This window comes from Vipera ursinii (genome assembly GCF_947247035.1).
Source record: "Vipera ursinii genome assembly, chromosome: 2".
Taxonomy (NCBI): Eukaryota; Metazoa; Chordata; class Lepidosauria; order Squamata; family Viperidae; genus Vipera; species Vipera ursinii.
This window is the reverse complement of record NC_139513.1, coordinates 91,966,728-91,983,846: the sequence shown is the minus strand read 5'-3', so window position 1 is coordinate 91,983,846 and position 17,119 is coordinate 91,966,728. Positions and strand designations below refer to the sequence as shown.

Below are 17,119 nucleotides of genomic sequence, written 5' to 3'. Positions count from 1 at the left end.
AAAAATAATGTACAATATATCTGGAGAACAACTTCAGATAAAGGTTAGTGTGCCTTAAATAGATATTTCACCAAGACAGCCTTTACTGAAAGACGTCAATTAGGAAGAGACGGAAAAACTTAAATTGTAAGAGTCATTGTGTGTTTGTGTGCTCACACAAGTTTTAACATTGTTGCTACATAATAAATACAAGCTTTTAAGAGAATTGAGGGTGCAGAGCAACTGCAGCCTATACAGGCCAGTCTACTAAATAAAACAGGAGCCAACACTTCAGAAAACAGTAGAGAAGTAACCAAGATCCCCAAAATTGAGAAATACTCTAGAAAATGTGGGTGCTTGTTTCTACAACTTGTGCTGGTGACAACAGAGAGAACACAGGTCACTTGCTTTTAAGTGCTAATATAAACAAGCTGCTATTTCATCTCTATGAAGGATAGGCCTGTCTGAAAAGACTGCAGGGATTTCAGCCAAACCTTTGAAAAAGTGTTTGATTAAAAGAGTGAGAAAGTTTTCATGAGCTTTGGTCCAAAATATGACTTGATTCATAATGCTGATGATTCTTTTTTTGGGGGGGGGGAAACAAACACTATGCAAGCAATATGGGAAGTTGAGTCACGGCAACTGGAGTTCTTGTTGGTTTTGCTGCTTCCAAACAACTTCCAGACAACTCTACCTAGATGACCAGAATTTTCATCAATGTATGCAAGCCGTGAAAGTATTCAAATCTGGTTCCATGTTCTTGCTTTGATATTAACTAAGTAAAAGTAGGCATATGGCTGTGTATTGGTTTTGGTCTATCTGCAGTGATGCATTTCTCATTATAGGAATTATTTATATGCTGAGGATGGAGTGAACCCTATCAAGGACAGCCAGGCTCTGCAAAAGAAAGCCATTAGTGGCTTGATCAATACAAACATTATTTTTACTTGCTAAAGATAAAAGGGACAGACGTGCTTTCTTCCCAGGAAATTCAATGTTTGTTTTTGCCAGGCGGTGGAAAACTAAATCTTTGTCCTTCTGATCTCTCCTGGATGCCGAGGTATATAGGACACCAAAAAGCTACTTCTGCAATTTCTGCCTGTTTTTCTTTTCTTTTATCTGTTCTTTTCTTCTTTTCCTTCTTTTTCTTTTTCTTTGGGGGGGAGAAGAATGTATATCTGTGTGTATGTAGAATTCCAGTTATATTGTGTCCAGTAATCATGCTCAATTTAAGCTACTACATTTACACATATCATATTAATATCTTGCCCAGGACAAAACATAATTTGAAATGTGGCATTAATGCTTCTCACAGTAGAACACTCTCCACGGAAGCTCTTCATCCTCCCTCGTTTCTTCTCCAGCTTTGTCTGCTGCATTTTTGTGCAAACAATACATTACATAAAGAGAAACATTCATTTTTATTTACATGAACATTCTTCTGAACAGGTATCAGAGTCCTTCACCTTGCTTTTCACAGTTGTAAATAGCAAATGATGTACAATACTCTAATCAGTTGCCATGGATACCATGTAAAGCTCAGCAGGGTTGTTTATGAACATGTCCAGTTATAAGAACTCCACATAGTTCTCAGGAATCAATCCTATTTTCCCATTCAAGGTTCCTTCCAACCAGCCAGGTTCTTGAGATGGATGAACTGGAAAGATATATGCAGGTTATTAAACTTGTAAATCTTTTAAAACAAAATTGGGTTTTTCCCCCAATATATATGTCAGTGGGCAAAGAAAGAAGAAGGGATAGAGACGCAACACCATTTTGTCATGCCTGGGGACTTTATACACTGGGGTCTACAATACAGTTCAATCCTGTGGGGATGTGTTCTCTCTCAGCTCTCAAAAAGGCATGGATATTCTGGTGATTTGCATTTGCAAATCTGCATCCATCTGCACTTTTAATTCACACATGACGCTGACCTGCCTTTCAGAATGACCCCAGAGGCCAAAGCATACCTAAGAGGCATGCAAGCTTACAGCAGTTTCCCAGATGTTATGATGTTTGTCTACCAGTGGAATGCTCCATCTACTGGCTGGTTTCAGAATCTCAAAATCAAGCCATAGCTAAGCTGATAGTGAAGAGCCACAGTTTCTCATTTCAAATTCTCAGTTGAATCCACCAATTCTAGCTGTAACATGAACTCATTGGTGCTATTATAGTCTAAGGAGCAGTTTGTTTTCCATAGGAGACATTTGTTTCAGCTCAGCTCACCTCACCTCACCTCTCTGCATGTGTGTTTCTTCATTACATTTTTACCTGAAACGAGGACAAAACAACATGTACAACTGATCTCCCCCCCCCACACACACACACTTCACAACACTGTAGGCTTTTCCCTTACCTTAACAGAATTATGTCCTAGAATTGGTGGATGCACAGCTTATACCCAATTTTCCCTCATTTCTCATCATTGCTACTCAGAAGAATTCCTGTTCAAGGTGAATGCCCTATCAGCAAGCTAGCAATCTAAAAGGGCAAGCAAGTCAAGGGATTATAGACGCAGGTTTATTAATATATTGCCATATCCTTATGCTCCCCTCATACCCAGAGTTTTATTTATTTATTTTTATAATGAATTTGCTTTCCCTAGGAAAGTTAGTGCAATAAAAAGGTAACACATAAGAAGAGAGAGTGGATGGGTGGGGAAGGAAAATGTTAGCATTTTATTGATTTTCTGTAGAAGAGAACATAACGTTATTGTTGTTAAGTCATAACCAGAAAGGGTTAGATGCTGTGGGGAACAGCTTCTGGGAATGGCTGCAAAGGATACTTGGCAACTGACTCACAAGCTCTCATCTTACTGTGACAAAAACATAGAAATGCCTAAGAAAGAATGGCTTTGAGAATGATCATTTGATTGGAAAAGGTTAAGGGAACACAAAAGGATTGCAATTTCATCTAAACTGATCTTGTTAAGACTTGAGAAATAAACAGGCAGTGATCTGCAACAGCTCATGGATTCTCCTTGTTAATTGCCGCATGATTGTGGAACTTCCTCCGATTGATTTGCTATGCTTTTTCTCTTTCTATCTTCAGATGCATGATGAAAATATACAAACACATGTTTTGCTCTGAACTGAATCTGTGGGTATAGCTAGAGTAAGGCTGGGTGGAGAAGGAGATGGGACAAGGTCTTCTCTCTTTCTATTGCTCAATGTTTTGTTGATTTATAGCCACATTTTTCAGGTAAGGAATGGAAGCGGAAGAGATTTCACTCATTTCTATTTATCACTTGCAATCAGGCATTAATGTCTTTCTTTCATTTTACAGCTGAACCACAAATGTATTAAATATTAAAGACATGTTTCTTTTGTTCAGCATGGAGTGGAGTTTATATAATTTACAGCAGTACTTAAAAAAAAGTTGGTTCTCAACTACAGGAGGACACAGATTGAATTACAGAAAGGTCTTGATTGATGATCGGTCATTTAGTGACCACAAAACCAGAAAAAGGGACCTGTGACCTGGATTCAAAGTTTGGACAACTGTTTCCCCCCCCCCCCAATCACATGTCTGCATTTTGGGTGCTAGATACCAGGCCAATTTGTGGCTGTTTGCAGTGTCTTGTAATCACATGCTCACCACATTTTTATGGGAAAACAGGATTTATTACTGATGTCTTGCCCAAAATTCTCACCAGCTCAAGGTTGACTCAGCCTTCCATCCTTCTGAGGTCAGTAAAATGAGGACCCAGATTGTTGGGGGCAATATGCCAATTCTATAAATGGCTTAGAGAGGGCTGTAAAGTACTATGAAGTGGTATATAAGTCTAAAGTGCAATTGCTATTGCTATCTCTTCTGTTTAATTTCTTCAAGGATTAATTTGGTCACTCCACACAGCTTACAACCTAAATTTTGAAGATGAAGAGACCAAAGAAGAATAAAATTAAGAAGAATCCTTTAATCATACATAGCTTTATGATTTTTGGTGGGTTTTCTTTCAGGAGGAAGTTCAACTTGCAGCGAGAGTTCATCCTCTTCATTCATATTTCCTTTTCTGTAGCACTGAGGTTTAATTTCCTTTCCTTTCCCACTGTGGCTGTATCTTAAACTAAAATTCCACTCTGTGTTATATTTCTTCCTACAACCTCTCTTCTTTATCATCCTCCTAGTCTTTTTTTAGCTTTCTGTATTTATGTAGTTAACAAGCATTAGGAAATTATATTCCTGTTTATGAAAAACACTAATGACAACATGGTTACATAAGCCTGGCCATTCAGGAGGAGGAAGGCAAAAAGGAAGGAAATATTGTCAAGAAGCCATTGCTGTTTCTATGCAGATAATGTAAAAACCACTCTTGGGAGCGAACAGGACTCCATACAAAAGTCTCTTGCTGACCTGCTCTTAAAGAAACTTCCTATAGTTGTCTTTCATAAAGCCCTTCCTTTACTTCCTTAAATTCTAAGAAGACATTAAACACAAGGACAGCTGGGAAACATCAATCAAGACGTCAAGAGAAACACCCTTGGAAAGATGTGGAAAGTAATGGAGCCGTCTGTTTCTCAGGGTAACCTTAGATTAAACTCTCTAAACCTAAGGCAAACAATATACATTAGCACAAGAAACTAATTACACTATGACACCTCAGTCTGAATTGTTATTCAGAAATAACAGATTATGAATTGGTATTCAATAAAAATAGAGATCGGGTGTTGATGAGTTGGCAACTATACCTAGTATTTTGTAAATTAAAAACACTGTTTATTCTTGATAAGTTAGCCTAGATTTCTCTTTCAAAAATCTTTTGAATACTTCCAACTTTCAAGAGTCAGAGAAGTCAATAAAGGCCAATCCTTAACCTTCTGAAAGAACTATTTCTTCTCTTTACAGATAATGCTTCCTGAAACATCCACACTTAATTTTAAAATCGTGCATATTCTGCTATCCTGAGTAGTTTGAGATTTATAAAGCCAGAAGACACATGGGAAAGCACTTTAAAAACCTTTGGTGCTTGCTTATCTTAAATAGCAATATCATTTAGACTTGTATACTGCTCCATAGTGCTTTACAGCATTCTCTGAGCAGTTTACAAATGTCAGCATACGGTCCCCAGCAATCTGGCTCCTCATTTTACTGACCTTGGAAGAATGGGAGGCTGAGTCAACCTTGAGCCAGTGAGAATTGAACTGCTGGCAGTCAGCAGAATGAGCCTGCAATACTGCATTCTAACCATTGCACCATTGCAGTAGTTAAATACTTCAGTAAGGTTCAAAGAGAAGAGCATTGGCTTCAATAATCAATAGATTTGTGCTCAAATTCAAGTGATCCTGAGATCAGATTGGCAGCACTTAGAAGAAGGTAGCAAGATTATGGGGACAAGATTCTTCAGGCAATATTATGGTCTAAGCAAATGCAGAAATCAAAAAGTGAAAAGGTGAAAAAAGTAAGGCTCTACATTTAGGCAAGAAAAACCAAACGTACAGGTATAGTATAGGGGGTACCTTGCTCAATAGTAGTAAATGTGAGAGGGATCTCCGAGTCCTAGTGGACAATCACTTAAATATGAGCCAGCAGTGCCCAAAACAGGCAACACAGTACTAGGCCGCATTAACAGAGGGATAGAATCAAGATCACGTGAAGTATTAATACCACTTTACAATGCCTTGGTAAGGCCACACCTGGAATAGTGCATCCAGTTTTGGTCACCACGATGTAAAAAAGATGCTGAGACTTTGGAAAGAGTACAGAGAAGAGCAACAAAGCTGATTAGAGGTCTGGAAGCTAAAACATATAAGGAACGGCTGCTGGAATTGGGTATGTCTAGTTTAATGAAGAGAAGGACTAGGGGTGACATGATAGCAGTGTTCCAATATCTCAGGGGCTGCCACAAAGAAGAGGCAGTTAAGCTATTCTCCAAAGCGCCCAAAGACAGGGCAAGAAGCAATGGATGGAAACTAATCAAGGAGAGAAGCAACCTAGAACTAAGGAGAAACTTCCTGACAGTTAGAACAATTAACCAATGGAACAACCTGCCTGCAGAAGCTGTGAATGCTCCAACACTGGAAGTTTTTAAGAAGAGACTGGACAGCCATTTGTCTGAGATGGTATAGGGTTTCCTGCCTGAGCAGGGGGTTGGACTAGATGACCTCCAAGGTCCCTTCCAACTTTACTATTATGATTATGATTAGCCCAAATGAAAGTCTTTCTGACAAGTCATACTTGTCATACTGGAATTACATAAAAGGCTGCGATCCATCTTGAGAGATACTCGAACTGCTGTCACCAGAAGTGGCGGCCAAGAAACTTCAAGTTGGAGATTAGGGAGTGGAATGTAATTTCTCTCATCTTCTTTACACAAGCAGCTACTTAGAGTAGGTCTTGTATGGTTATGTCATAATGTCTCTTGTTATCTTGGGCTCAAAGAAATTCTGAACTGTAGGCTAATCAGGAAAGAAGATACAAAGGGTGTCTTGTATTATTGCCTCTTTATAATTATGCAATGCATAATTATATACAATAAATATACACTGTAAATATACAATGTATAATTGTGGCAATAACACAATGATTTGATTTCAATCACTTTAACAGTTAATGAATAGAGGCAAGGTGAGGAGGGTTTTCTTTTAATGAAACAAAAGATAACGTGTCCATTGAGGATAGAATTCTGTTTCTTGAATCACATTTTGAACCCAGGAGTGAATCAGGATCAATTACCCTAATCTGTTAACGGTATCTCACTTCCAGTCAATGAAGGAAGCAAACATTCTCTTCAGAGTCTTAACATTTATGAAGACTCCAATCATAATCCCACCCTCTCCCCAATGTATTTTTTAGACTTTTCTATATACACACCCACACATATACACATACATATCTATTAATTTGCAGAAACGTCTAACAAATACATCGGGGAGAGGGTGGGATTACCATGTATAGATATAGATTCTGACAAGATTACTTCTAATCTGCATGTTTTCCCTATTTTCCATCCTAATCTGTACCTTGTTGATATTTCATTCTATCTGATGTATGTATAAAAGCAAAGAAAATGAGGAAAAATCCCACGCTCAAAAGAACCCTTTTCAGAATGAGAACTGAATTGTGTAAATATTAAATAGTTTGTTTCAATATTGAACCTAGTTTATTTTCCGTTCTTTTTAGAGGTAGCCAAGTACTTCTTACAGCTAACCAAGCAAAACAAAGGAGCACTTCTTTCTGAGATTTAGACATTGATCTATATACGAGTGAAACAAAGAAACAGTATTCGTATCTTATAAAACCATCTTAAAATATTAACAAGAGGAAAATCATGTGACCACTCAAGGAATAACATATAAGACCTTCTCTCTCCCTCTGTGTGTGTTTGCATGTAGGTGTGTTGTGTATGTGTATCTGTACCGAGTATATTTCACAAATGTGGAGAGTCTTCCAAAAAACTATATACAGAGAAGGACCTTTATTGCATCTGAGGTGGAGATGTCTGAGAGCCACATGCTCTCAAATCCATCTCCTTTTTCCTTGGTTCCTAGTGTGCCCCTTTGGGAATTGTGTGCTGCTGTGGGGAAACTGAGGGAAGGGGTCAGACCAAAGACAAAATCATGAATCTTACATTGCTGCAAATTCAGCTCTGTCTTCATGAATCGCTGGCGATAGCTCTGACCTCTACTAGCTGCTAATTTCTCACAGGATTCACTTGACTTTCTTGACCAAAAACGCTTGCATTGCAAGCAAGAGATATATGTTTCCTCCCATGCTCCCTCTGTGGATGTCTACCTCTATCCCAATATGAGCAGTGCGGCCCCCATGTATGCCTTCCTTCCACAAAGGTACATCTAGGATGGGAAATTGTGCAGAAAATCCCAGCCGTGTTATACCAGAGAACTCGAGGCTATACTAAAAAGCAGTTGTGCATCCTATAGGTTGTCCACCACTTCTTTTTCAACATTCCCTCATGGCTGAGGCTGTTGGTTGTGAGACCATTTGCGGTGGGCTCCATTTCATTGGCAGGGTTTTTAAACTAAAGCTGGAAGGCTAATTGTTTTGGCTGCTGTAATTTTATCCTACATTATATGGATCCGGCATTCAAGAGAGGGTTGGATTTTATGTCCTTCACAAATCTATAATTCTGTGAACACTGTTAAATGTAACTTGCGTTATGATCTAGTGGTGTTGGAAAAGATCCTCTAAAAATATGCATTTGGCTGGAGTATCCAAACGTTCAGACCCAGAAAGGAGATGCTGCAAATTCTGGGTCTCCATTTCTCTATACCAGGGGTAGGCAACCTTGGCTCTTTTATGACTCGTGGACTTCAACTCCCAGAATTCCTGAGCCAGCATGGCTCAGCTTGGAAACTCTCCCTTTCGCCTCAGCATGGCTGGCTCAGGAATTCTGGGAGTTGAAGTCAACGAGTCATAAAAGAGCCAAGGTTGCCTGCCCCTGCTCTATACTGAATGCTCCCCATCATCCCTAGAAGCTTTCTTTCTAGTGAGTTCAACTCAGCATTTATCCTTATAAAAGAAACCTAACTATCTTTCAGTAACAAAAATTCAGACTGAAAATAGTGTCAGAAAGCAAGAAAGTACTTTTTTTTTCTTTATCACCAGTTCTGATAGGGTCAAATCTTAGGTTACCTTACTTGAAGTCAAACACAAGGTTTTAGCACACGGGGCCCATCTTCCATCCCTTAAAATCACTTGTCATTCCTCTGAAGGGAATAACCCTACTCTGGATACTCACCATTATCAAATATGGTCCCTGCAGTGAAGGACAGCTCTGAATGATGCTCTGCTTTACAAGCATACAAGGCTCTAGCTTTGCGGCATGGAGAACTGTGAAAACAGTAATAATTGTAAACATCAGAATGAAGATAAGATATTTAGGTGTGCAGGCACAAACATTTCTCAATATTTCTTCTGGCAAATATTTGAAATGTATGTCCAATCTACCAACTAGCAAAACGCAGAGCTGAAGGGGAAAAAACCAGTCAGAGTAGAGAAAAATGAAGAACATTTGAGATAACAAGCGAAAACTTAAAGAGGCAATACTTCCTCTTCAAACCATATTTCACCATTCTGTAAATCCTGCTTAGGCTTATCTGCAGTGCGGGCGTGCGCACACACACACACACACACTGTTGCCCAACAGAATGAGCAATAGCACCTCAGAGAATGTCCAAAATATGTGAAAGGCAAATTAGAGACAGAATACCAGGAATGCAAACTCTACAAAGCCAACTATTATTTGTTCTTTGCAGTAGGAATTGCTAATAAAAAAATATATTAGTCAGTGGCTTGACTGAAACTAATGCAGATAAAAACTGGTACAAACAGCTTCGCAATGCTGCAATAGTCTTGAATTGAAGATTTGGTAAACACAGGGGGGGTTAGTCATTTCTTGAATTACATTATCTTAATCACTAATTCATCTGCTGTAGACTTTTAACTGTAACCCTTAACTGAAGCAGTTATAATTTGATGAAATAGAAGCCAGTAAAGCTGTCCAGTGATCCATAGGTTGACTATTTATTTAATAAAGTCTCAGTTCTCAATACATCATCTAATAATACAAAACTTATAAAAACAGCACAAAAACAACATATAATAGTACCAGTAGAAAACAATGCACATATAGGATAAAAATCAGAAGTACCAGCAATAATTCTGTAGTGGTAAGTAGCGTGTGTGTTTTAGAAACAACCATCAGTAATAAAAACAAAAACAAAACCAGGCAGTTGAGAAATAGATCACAGACTAGTACTTGGCAGAATAGCCATGAAGGCCTTAGAAAGGATACTCAGGGGCTGTCAGGACCCACTTCAAGCCCACATCTTAAGAAAGCAGAACTCTTGGAAACAATTTCTTCCAAGCAGGAACTTTTATTAAGAGTAGGTGACAGTAGGCATAATAGACAGGATCTGAGATTTTCCACGCAACGCAGTAGATTATTGTGTCCCCAAGTGGGATCCCACCCCATAGATCGACCCCCCGATGTGGGATAGCCAATCCCCAAGTGTTAAGTCCATTGTGGGAACTGGGGAGATACCATTGGTTTATCTCCAGCTCGCGCAGCGAGGGTCGGGACTTCTTCACACCTTTCTCTGAAGTGTAGACATAAACCAAGCACTGAAGTTAGATTCCTTATCTCCTCCTTTGTTCTTAATTGACAGTTTAAAAGATAGAGTTCAGAGAGAGAGATAAGCAGAAACAGGATTCAGACCCAATAAACAAAATAAGGGGTTACATTGTAGCGAAGGGAGGAAGTGAAAGCAATAGCCCTGCAGGCACATCCCCCCTCCCCCTTGGAAGCATGGCAAAATCCAGGAGAGGTGGGATGAAATAGAAATGAAATGAAATAAAATAGAAATGGGTTTTGACAGCGGCCTTGATGCGCCTTTTCCTGCAAAGACCAGAATAGTGTAAGCAATGTAAGCAATTTTTACCTGTACATTCTATGTAAATTAAAGTTGGACTTTGATGAAACAGGATAGAAAGAGTATTGGTGCTTGGCAAGTCTGGTGTTAGAATAGGTTAGAATTCTTGACTGGCCAAGTGTGATTGGACACACAAGGAATTTGTCTCCAGTACATAAGCGCTCAGTGTGCATACAAACAACAGGATGAGATAGTAGGAAAGATGAGAAGATGAGAAGAATAATAGCAATACAGCCTGGGTAAATATCTTTAGGCTAAGACAGTGCTGTGGGAATTAGGTATTCATCAGAGTGATGGCACAGAGGGAAAACTATCTGTCTAGTTGTTTTGGCATGCAATGCTCTATAGCGGCATCCTGAGGGGAGAAGTTGAAACAGTTTATGTCCAGGATGTGAGGGGTCTGTTAGATATTTTTCCAGCCCTCCTTCTGGTTCATGTAGTATACAGGTCCTCAAGGAAAGGCAGGCTGGTTGCAAGTGGTTGTTGTTTTTTTTGGACAAAATTTTTGGAGAAGACTCTTGAGAACACCGTGGATAGAACAAACAAAGGGATAATTTTTTGGGGGGAAACAACCCTGTGCAGAGTTCTTACTTGAGGCACAAATAATCAGGCCCAAATTATTCTGCTTTGGACATATAATGCAAAAACCCAGCTCTCTGGAGAAGGCTCTGGTGCTGGTAAAACTGGAAGGAAAGAGAAGAAGGGAAAGACCAGCAGCAATGTGGGATGACCTAAGTTACAGTGGTGATGGGTGCATCAATGGAAGAATTGAAGGACCAGGTTGGGGAGAGGATAGAGGAACTCTATATACTGTATACAATTCCTAAAAATGACCACTGACTTGCTAGCACATAGTCAAGCAATTCTAATAATAAGGCAATATATAAAGGCAATATATAAATCATAAAATCACATTAAAGATCTAAAACATTAAAGTAAATCTTAACAGGTCTGGGTGAATAAAAAGCTCTTCATTGCATACATAGAAGAAGTGCATTTCCAAGATGGAATGGTACCCCTTAAAAAATCTTTCCTTGGGAAGTGCATAAATGTCCCTGGATGAGGATAGCTGGAATGACCCTCAAGGGAAGATCTTAAGAGATTTTGGAGACAAATATGAAAAGATGTGGTCCTTCGTCAAGTGAGCCCCAAACAACTTATTGCAATATATGCTATTACCAGCATTAGGAATTGGAACTCCAATGCCATAAAATAATGCATCCATAAATCTAACTGTACAGCTACTGTTTTGAACTAATAAATAAAAAAGCATTACTAGAAAACACTTAATAAATCCATGATAAAAAATAGGAAAAAAAACCCCAAAATTAACTTTATAGACAAGGGAACATTCAGTATTTGTTTTACTACATCCCCCACAACTGGAAACATCAGGTGCAAAAACTGATGTCATGCTTTTTTTTTTGTTCAGATAGTGAAAATTCCAGTAGTCTTCTGCTCAAAGCTGAGTGCCTAATCTATATGTTTGTTGATTAGTACCAATTTTGCCAATAGGAAACTTGCATCAAGAGAAGTTTTGAAGAACAATTTTTTTCTCTCTGCTTTTTTCCTTATTCTTGGAGCCCTACGAAAACTAGACTTTTCAGTTATGTCAAGGAAGACCAACTCAGTATTTGAGGCAGGAGACCACAAACAAAATGTTTCAGTTTAGATTCTTGCACTGAGAAGGATGCTCGACTGGACTCAGTAGCTTGATGACTCCTAATCATACGATCCTAAGATGAAACGTTTAGACCTGCCTTCTTGTTCCTTTAGAATGGGTCCTAAGCCTCTCTTGAACAGTATTTTTGTTGACCAAGAGAGGAGAGAAAAGATTGTTTTCTCTTTTCTAAAAAAAAACCCAAACAAACTTGAACTGTAATCTATGGATTACAAAAGAAGATGAGTTGGCAGATCAGGCACAATTATTCTGATTGATCCCATGATGTCAAAGAGCAGGGGTGTCAAACTCAATTTCATTGAGGGCCGCATCAGCATTGCGGTTGCCCTCCGGGGGCTGGGTGGGTATGGCCAGGGTGGGCGTGGCCTACTGGGTGGGCGTGGCTAGAGTGCGTATGGCCTGCTGGCTGGGCGTGGCCAGCTCTACATCATTCGCATCAAGGTGCCTATGGGGGCCTGGGCAGGAGTGGGACAGATCTGAGGGTCTCTGGCAGGAGGAGGGTCTCTGGGCCAGGGCCAAGGCAGTGGGGGCCGTTCCCTCACTGTTTCCAGGATGGCTTCACGGGCCGCATGAAATTACTTCACGGGCCGGATCTGGCCCCCGGGCCTTGTGTTTGACATGTCTGTCATAGAGGCTTAAAAAAAGATGAATGGGCTGTTACTCCTAGTTTCCATGGATTGGTGATACTACATCCCTTTGTCTATTTTTCTCTAGGAATTTCTTTAATTAGCTTTAGTTCTTTGCTTACTTACCCTCCCTCTCCCCCCTCGCCTTGTAAAAAAGCCATATGCATTAGTGATTGTGGCATGGAGACTGTGCTTTTTTTTTTTGCTAATGGAAAATATGGTATTTAAATTTGAGCTCCTTTACAGTCTTTGGAAATCCTCTGCTGAGAAATGTGTAAAGACAAAACCAGATGACCTGGACAACAGTATAATTAATATCAGAAAATACCAGGCCAGCTTTATCCTGAACCAAATTGAGAAGATCTGCAACAGATGTTTTTTAAATCGTCCAACAATCCCGGCCTCTTAACTTTAGTAAACTGAACCTCAATTGTTCTATCAAGAGCTTTAAATAAAGGAAAGCAAAGACGATGGCATGGTTAAATAAAAGGAAACATCTTCTGGAAAAATTATTCACATGCGCAGTATGCTATCTTCCCACTCGTACAGAGGAATATGAATAGTATTATAAGAGTGTCTTGCTTGAGATGATATTTAACAGTGGCTCTTGGAAACACACTCACGGTTTTCCTGGATAAGGCTCGAGATGCATATTTTCCTATGAAATGCATTTGTGCATGCAAGCAACATCTGTGGAATAGGTAAGTGTGGGGGATTAATTCTTCCTACTCTTAATGAAGTCTTAATGATGATACTACTCTAAAGCTGCTGCTTTCAGTGGCATGAAATTCCTCAGTGAAGGTAATTGGTAATTTTTTTCCCCTTGCAAATAGAGGCTTCAGAGGAGAAATGTTCATCAAGCCTGGGGTACCTAAAGGTGCTTTTTCAAGAGGCAACTGGACTTGGTTTTTTCTTTGAAGACGTTTCACTTCTCATCCAAAAAGCTTCTTCAGCTCTGACTAGATGATGGGGAATGGAAGGATTTATATTCCTTGCAGACAGCTGGTCATTTGCATTCTTTTACAGAGTCGTTGAGGCCACTTGGAGGTTTATCTGTATCCTCAGGGTCACCTGAGTAGTGCAAATGGATGTGGATCCTTCTTGGAACTGCTGAAAGAACTATGTAGTAGACTGGAGATAGATGATGATAGATGATGTCCTACCCTTCCCACTCTACGTCAAAACTGAACAGCCCTCTGAGGGACCCCGAGGACACCTCCAAGTGGCCTCAAATCTCTAAAAGAATGCAAGCTTCCATTCTTTGTCCGCAAGAATCCTGATAATGATCATGATCTTTGACAGTGCAAATTTTATTTGCACTTCAAAGAACATGCCAAAGAGCAAAAGCATATTTAATCCAAGTTTATATTGGCTTTTTGAAGCAGATTATCAGGATTACGGTGAACCAAGCATTTTCTGCACTTAATTGTTCTGCAATTCAGATGATTTTTTTTTAAAAAAATCCATTTCTCCATGGGGGCTTTAAAGTGTACAAGATGTTACATTTAACAATTGCATTTTCCATTGACTTAACAGAAACCTTATGTTTTTAAAGCACACAATCATTTGTGCACAGCCTGCCAACGGAGGGGGAAAAATTGACTAAATGCAGGAGTGGAAAGCTGCAGCAAAATTATAGCAGGTGGGCACTCTGGGATTCCAAGGCCAAGGAATGGTGGAAAAGAAACCTATTCAGAACTGCTCCACAACTAGAACCAGTTCCACCCTCTTTCTATCTTATTCTTGCAGCATTTTTTGGAAGCGTCAAAGTCAGGGACAAAATTTCACAAGGAACCATTTCTTTGTTGTGGAAAGTTGCATTGGGAAAAAATAATTATTCAGAAAGGAGCAGAAAATATCCTTTCACAAAACGTAGCAGCTGAAATCAAAACGAAAAGCGATGGACACAATCTGCAAATATTTCCAATGCAAGTTACCTTCTATTCCAAAAAAAAGTGACATAAAGAGGAGACATTATGAACCTTCAAGCATCAAGTGCCTTGCCATTTTTCCCTCTATTCCCCATAATTGGCTTTACAATTCAAAATTTTACTGGAGTCGCACCAATAGGTAGTTCAACTGGTTTGCTTAGCTTTGCAAAAGAAGAGAAAGCCACGAAGACAGTCAGATCAATTTAATCAGGAAGCTTGTTGAACCCTCAACAGAGCAGGCCCAAAGACAAGGAAGCAGTGAGGGTGGGCAGGATACAGCCAGGCCCCTTCTCTCCAGGAAAATGTGTAACTTTTTAGAAGATGGGAAGGAACCCAGGAAAACGCAGGCAAGCAGAGAGCATTCTCTGATAATTAAAACAAGTTGAAATAGCGGCATTGCCAAAATAGCCTTCGATTCATGGTCCAATTTGGGCTTCCTTCCTTTTGCGGCATCTCAGCGCTAGGCAACTTCAGTGTCCTTCTCTTGTGCTGGGCTGCCCTTCAGAGCTCCACTTGGATGTTCAAGGAGAGAAAAGAGCCCTGTATCTTTTGAATCCGTCCTTTGTTTTAATTTTTGCCTTTAAGCATGGCATGTGGCCAAGAAAGCACTCAGTCGAGTTTTGGCCATGTGACCTTGTACAGACAAGAGCTGTGAATGTGCCTTTCCCCACCTCCCCATTCCTACATCAGAATAAAAGCATAACAGCTATTACATATGGGAACAGAAGGCTTGATTTTTTTTATTAAAGAGTTTTACAAATACATTTTAAACATAAAAAACATCCTCTCCCTCCCTCCCCCCCCCGACTTCCCAGATCAAATACAGGGTATTGACCCTAACAATCTTAAACTAAAATATGCAAACTAACTATAATAACACTTTAAACCCTATCGCACTTTAACTCTCCTTAAAAATAACTAAATAATAACAAATCTTTTAAATCTAATACTCATTCAAATGCTAAATGAGACTTTTTGGTCCCATATTTATTCTAGATATAATCGATCCTTCTTCTCCATTCCAAAATATATCTTTGCTGCGAATGGTCCTTCAAATATGCTAAGATTTTCGCCATTTCTGCCAGGTTCGAAACTTTTAAAGTTCATTACACTTTAAATGTCCATTCTTCTACAGTAAACAAATCTTCCTTCTTCCAATATTGCTCCACCAAAAGTCTTGCTGCAATCATTAAACTCAAAATCAATTCAGTCAATGGTGATGCCCAAGAAAAATAGTTATAGAAAGGACCTCATCTTTTACCTAAAAAAACTATGCATATTCCACCAAATTTTAATCCAAAAAGCACAGATCCACCATACATAGTAATACATCACAACCACATCCCCAACATTTAAACTAACAATTTAAATACATACATACTAATTTTAAGATCTACTTGCCATTTACAAAACACTCTATAAATATTCCCTCCCAAATTTTGTGTCTATATAGGTTTACATTCCTAATCCAAATTTCCCCAGATGTCCATCATTAATAGCTCTTAGATATTCTGGGCCCACCTTGTCATACAATCTTTAACAAATTCCATTTATGAATCTATGTCCATCAATACATTATATAACCTTCATATCTACGCTTAATTTTAATCTCTACTGTTGTCGTTGCTGTTCCTTACAGCTAAGTGCAGCTCTTATTCTTTGAGTCTTTAATTCTTCCGATAACACCAAAGATTGCACAACTTTCAAAATATGCTGTGTTTCTTGTAACTGTCGATCTCCTTCTTCCTTCCCTTTTTTAACTTTTGAAGATGGCGGTAGGTCTGTTTTCAATACGTTAGAATAAAAATCACGTGCCTTCAAGTCTGTATTAAGACGATATCTGACTCCAGCATAATTCACCACAATCCCCATTGGTATCTCCCATCTGAACTGAAGCTGTTGTTTTTTTAACTCATCTGCCAAAAAGGCAAAATCTTTTCTTCTTCTCAGAATTCTTGAAGGAATCTCTTTCAAGATCAAAACCTCCTGTGTAGCCACTTTGAATCTTTTATTGTAAAAAAATTGAATAATCTCATTTCTGATCTTTTTATTTATAAAATACACAACCACATCTCTTGGCAGTTTCCTTTGCCTGACAACCCACGAATTAACATGGAATACTTTATTTATCTTCCCAAAAAATTCTTCGGGTTGAAACCCCAAAATAGGCACCAGAGCATCCACCAATATCTCTTCCAGATTTTCCTGCGGCTTCTCCTTTAAACCTCTTATCCTCAAGGCAAACTCCATATCTCTATATTGCATCATCAACATTTCATCATCAATGTTATTCATTTTTTCCCTCAATTTCACCCATTTTAGCCTCCATCATCAAGTTATTTTGTTTCACTTCTTCCACACATTCATCCAGATTCTCAATACAGCCTGAAAGCGCCTGAAATGCCAGCAAAATATCCTCCCGTATTTTCTTATTTTTCTCTTCAATGTTCTGCCACCTGCTCAAATATTTTTTCAGACTGAGTTTTTAAAGCATCTTTTAAAGCATACGGTAAG

The 17,119-nt window shown here is 39.0% G+C and overlaps 1 protein-coding gene across 3 annotated transcripts in view; it reads right to left on the bottom strand.

The window, feature by feature from the left end:
* Positions 1 to 1,059: 1,059 nt before the first annotated feature.
* ARHGAP26 (Rho GTPase activating protein 26) overlaps positions 1,060 to 17,119 on the bottom strand; it is a 295,272-nt gene continuing 279,212 nt past the window's right edge. For all 3 annotated transcript variants that reach the window (XM_083353575.1, XM_083353577.1, XM_083353576.1), the window contains 2 exons: positions 8,675 to 8,766; positions 1,060 to 1,636 (listed from right to left, as the gene is read on the bottom strand). In XM_083353575.1, coding sequence (XP_083209701.1) covers positions 1,548 to 1,636; positions 8,675 to 8,766 — 181 coding nt within the window. In that variant the 3' untranslated portion in view covers positions 1,060 to 1,547. The remainder of the gene's footprint in view (positions 1,637 to 8,674; positions 8,767 to 17,119) is intronic.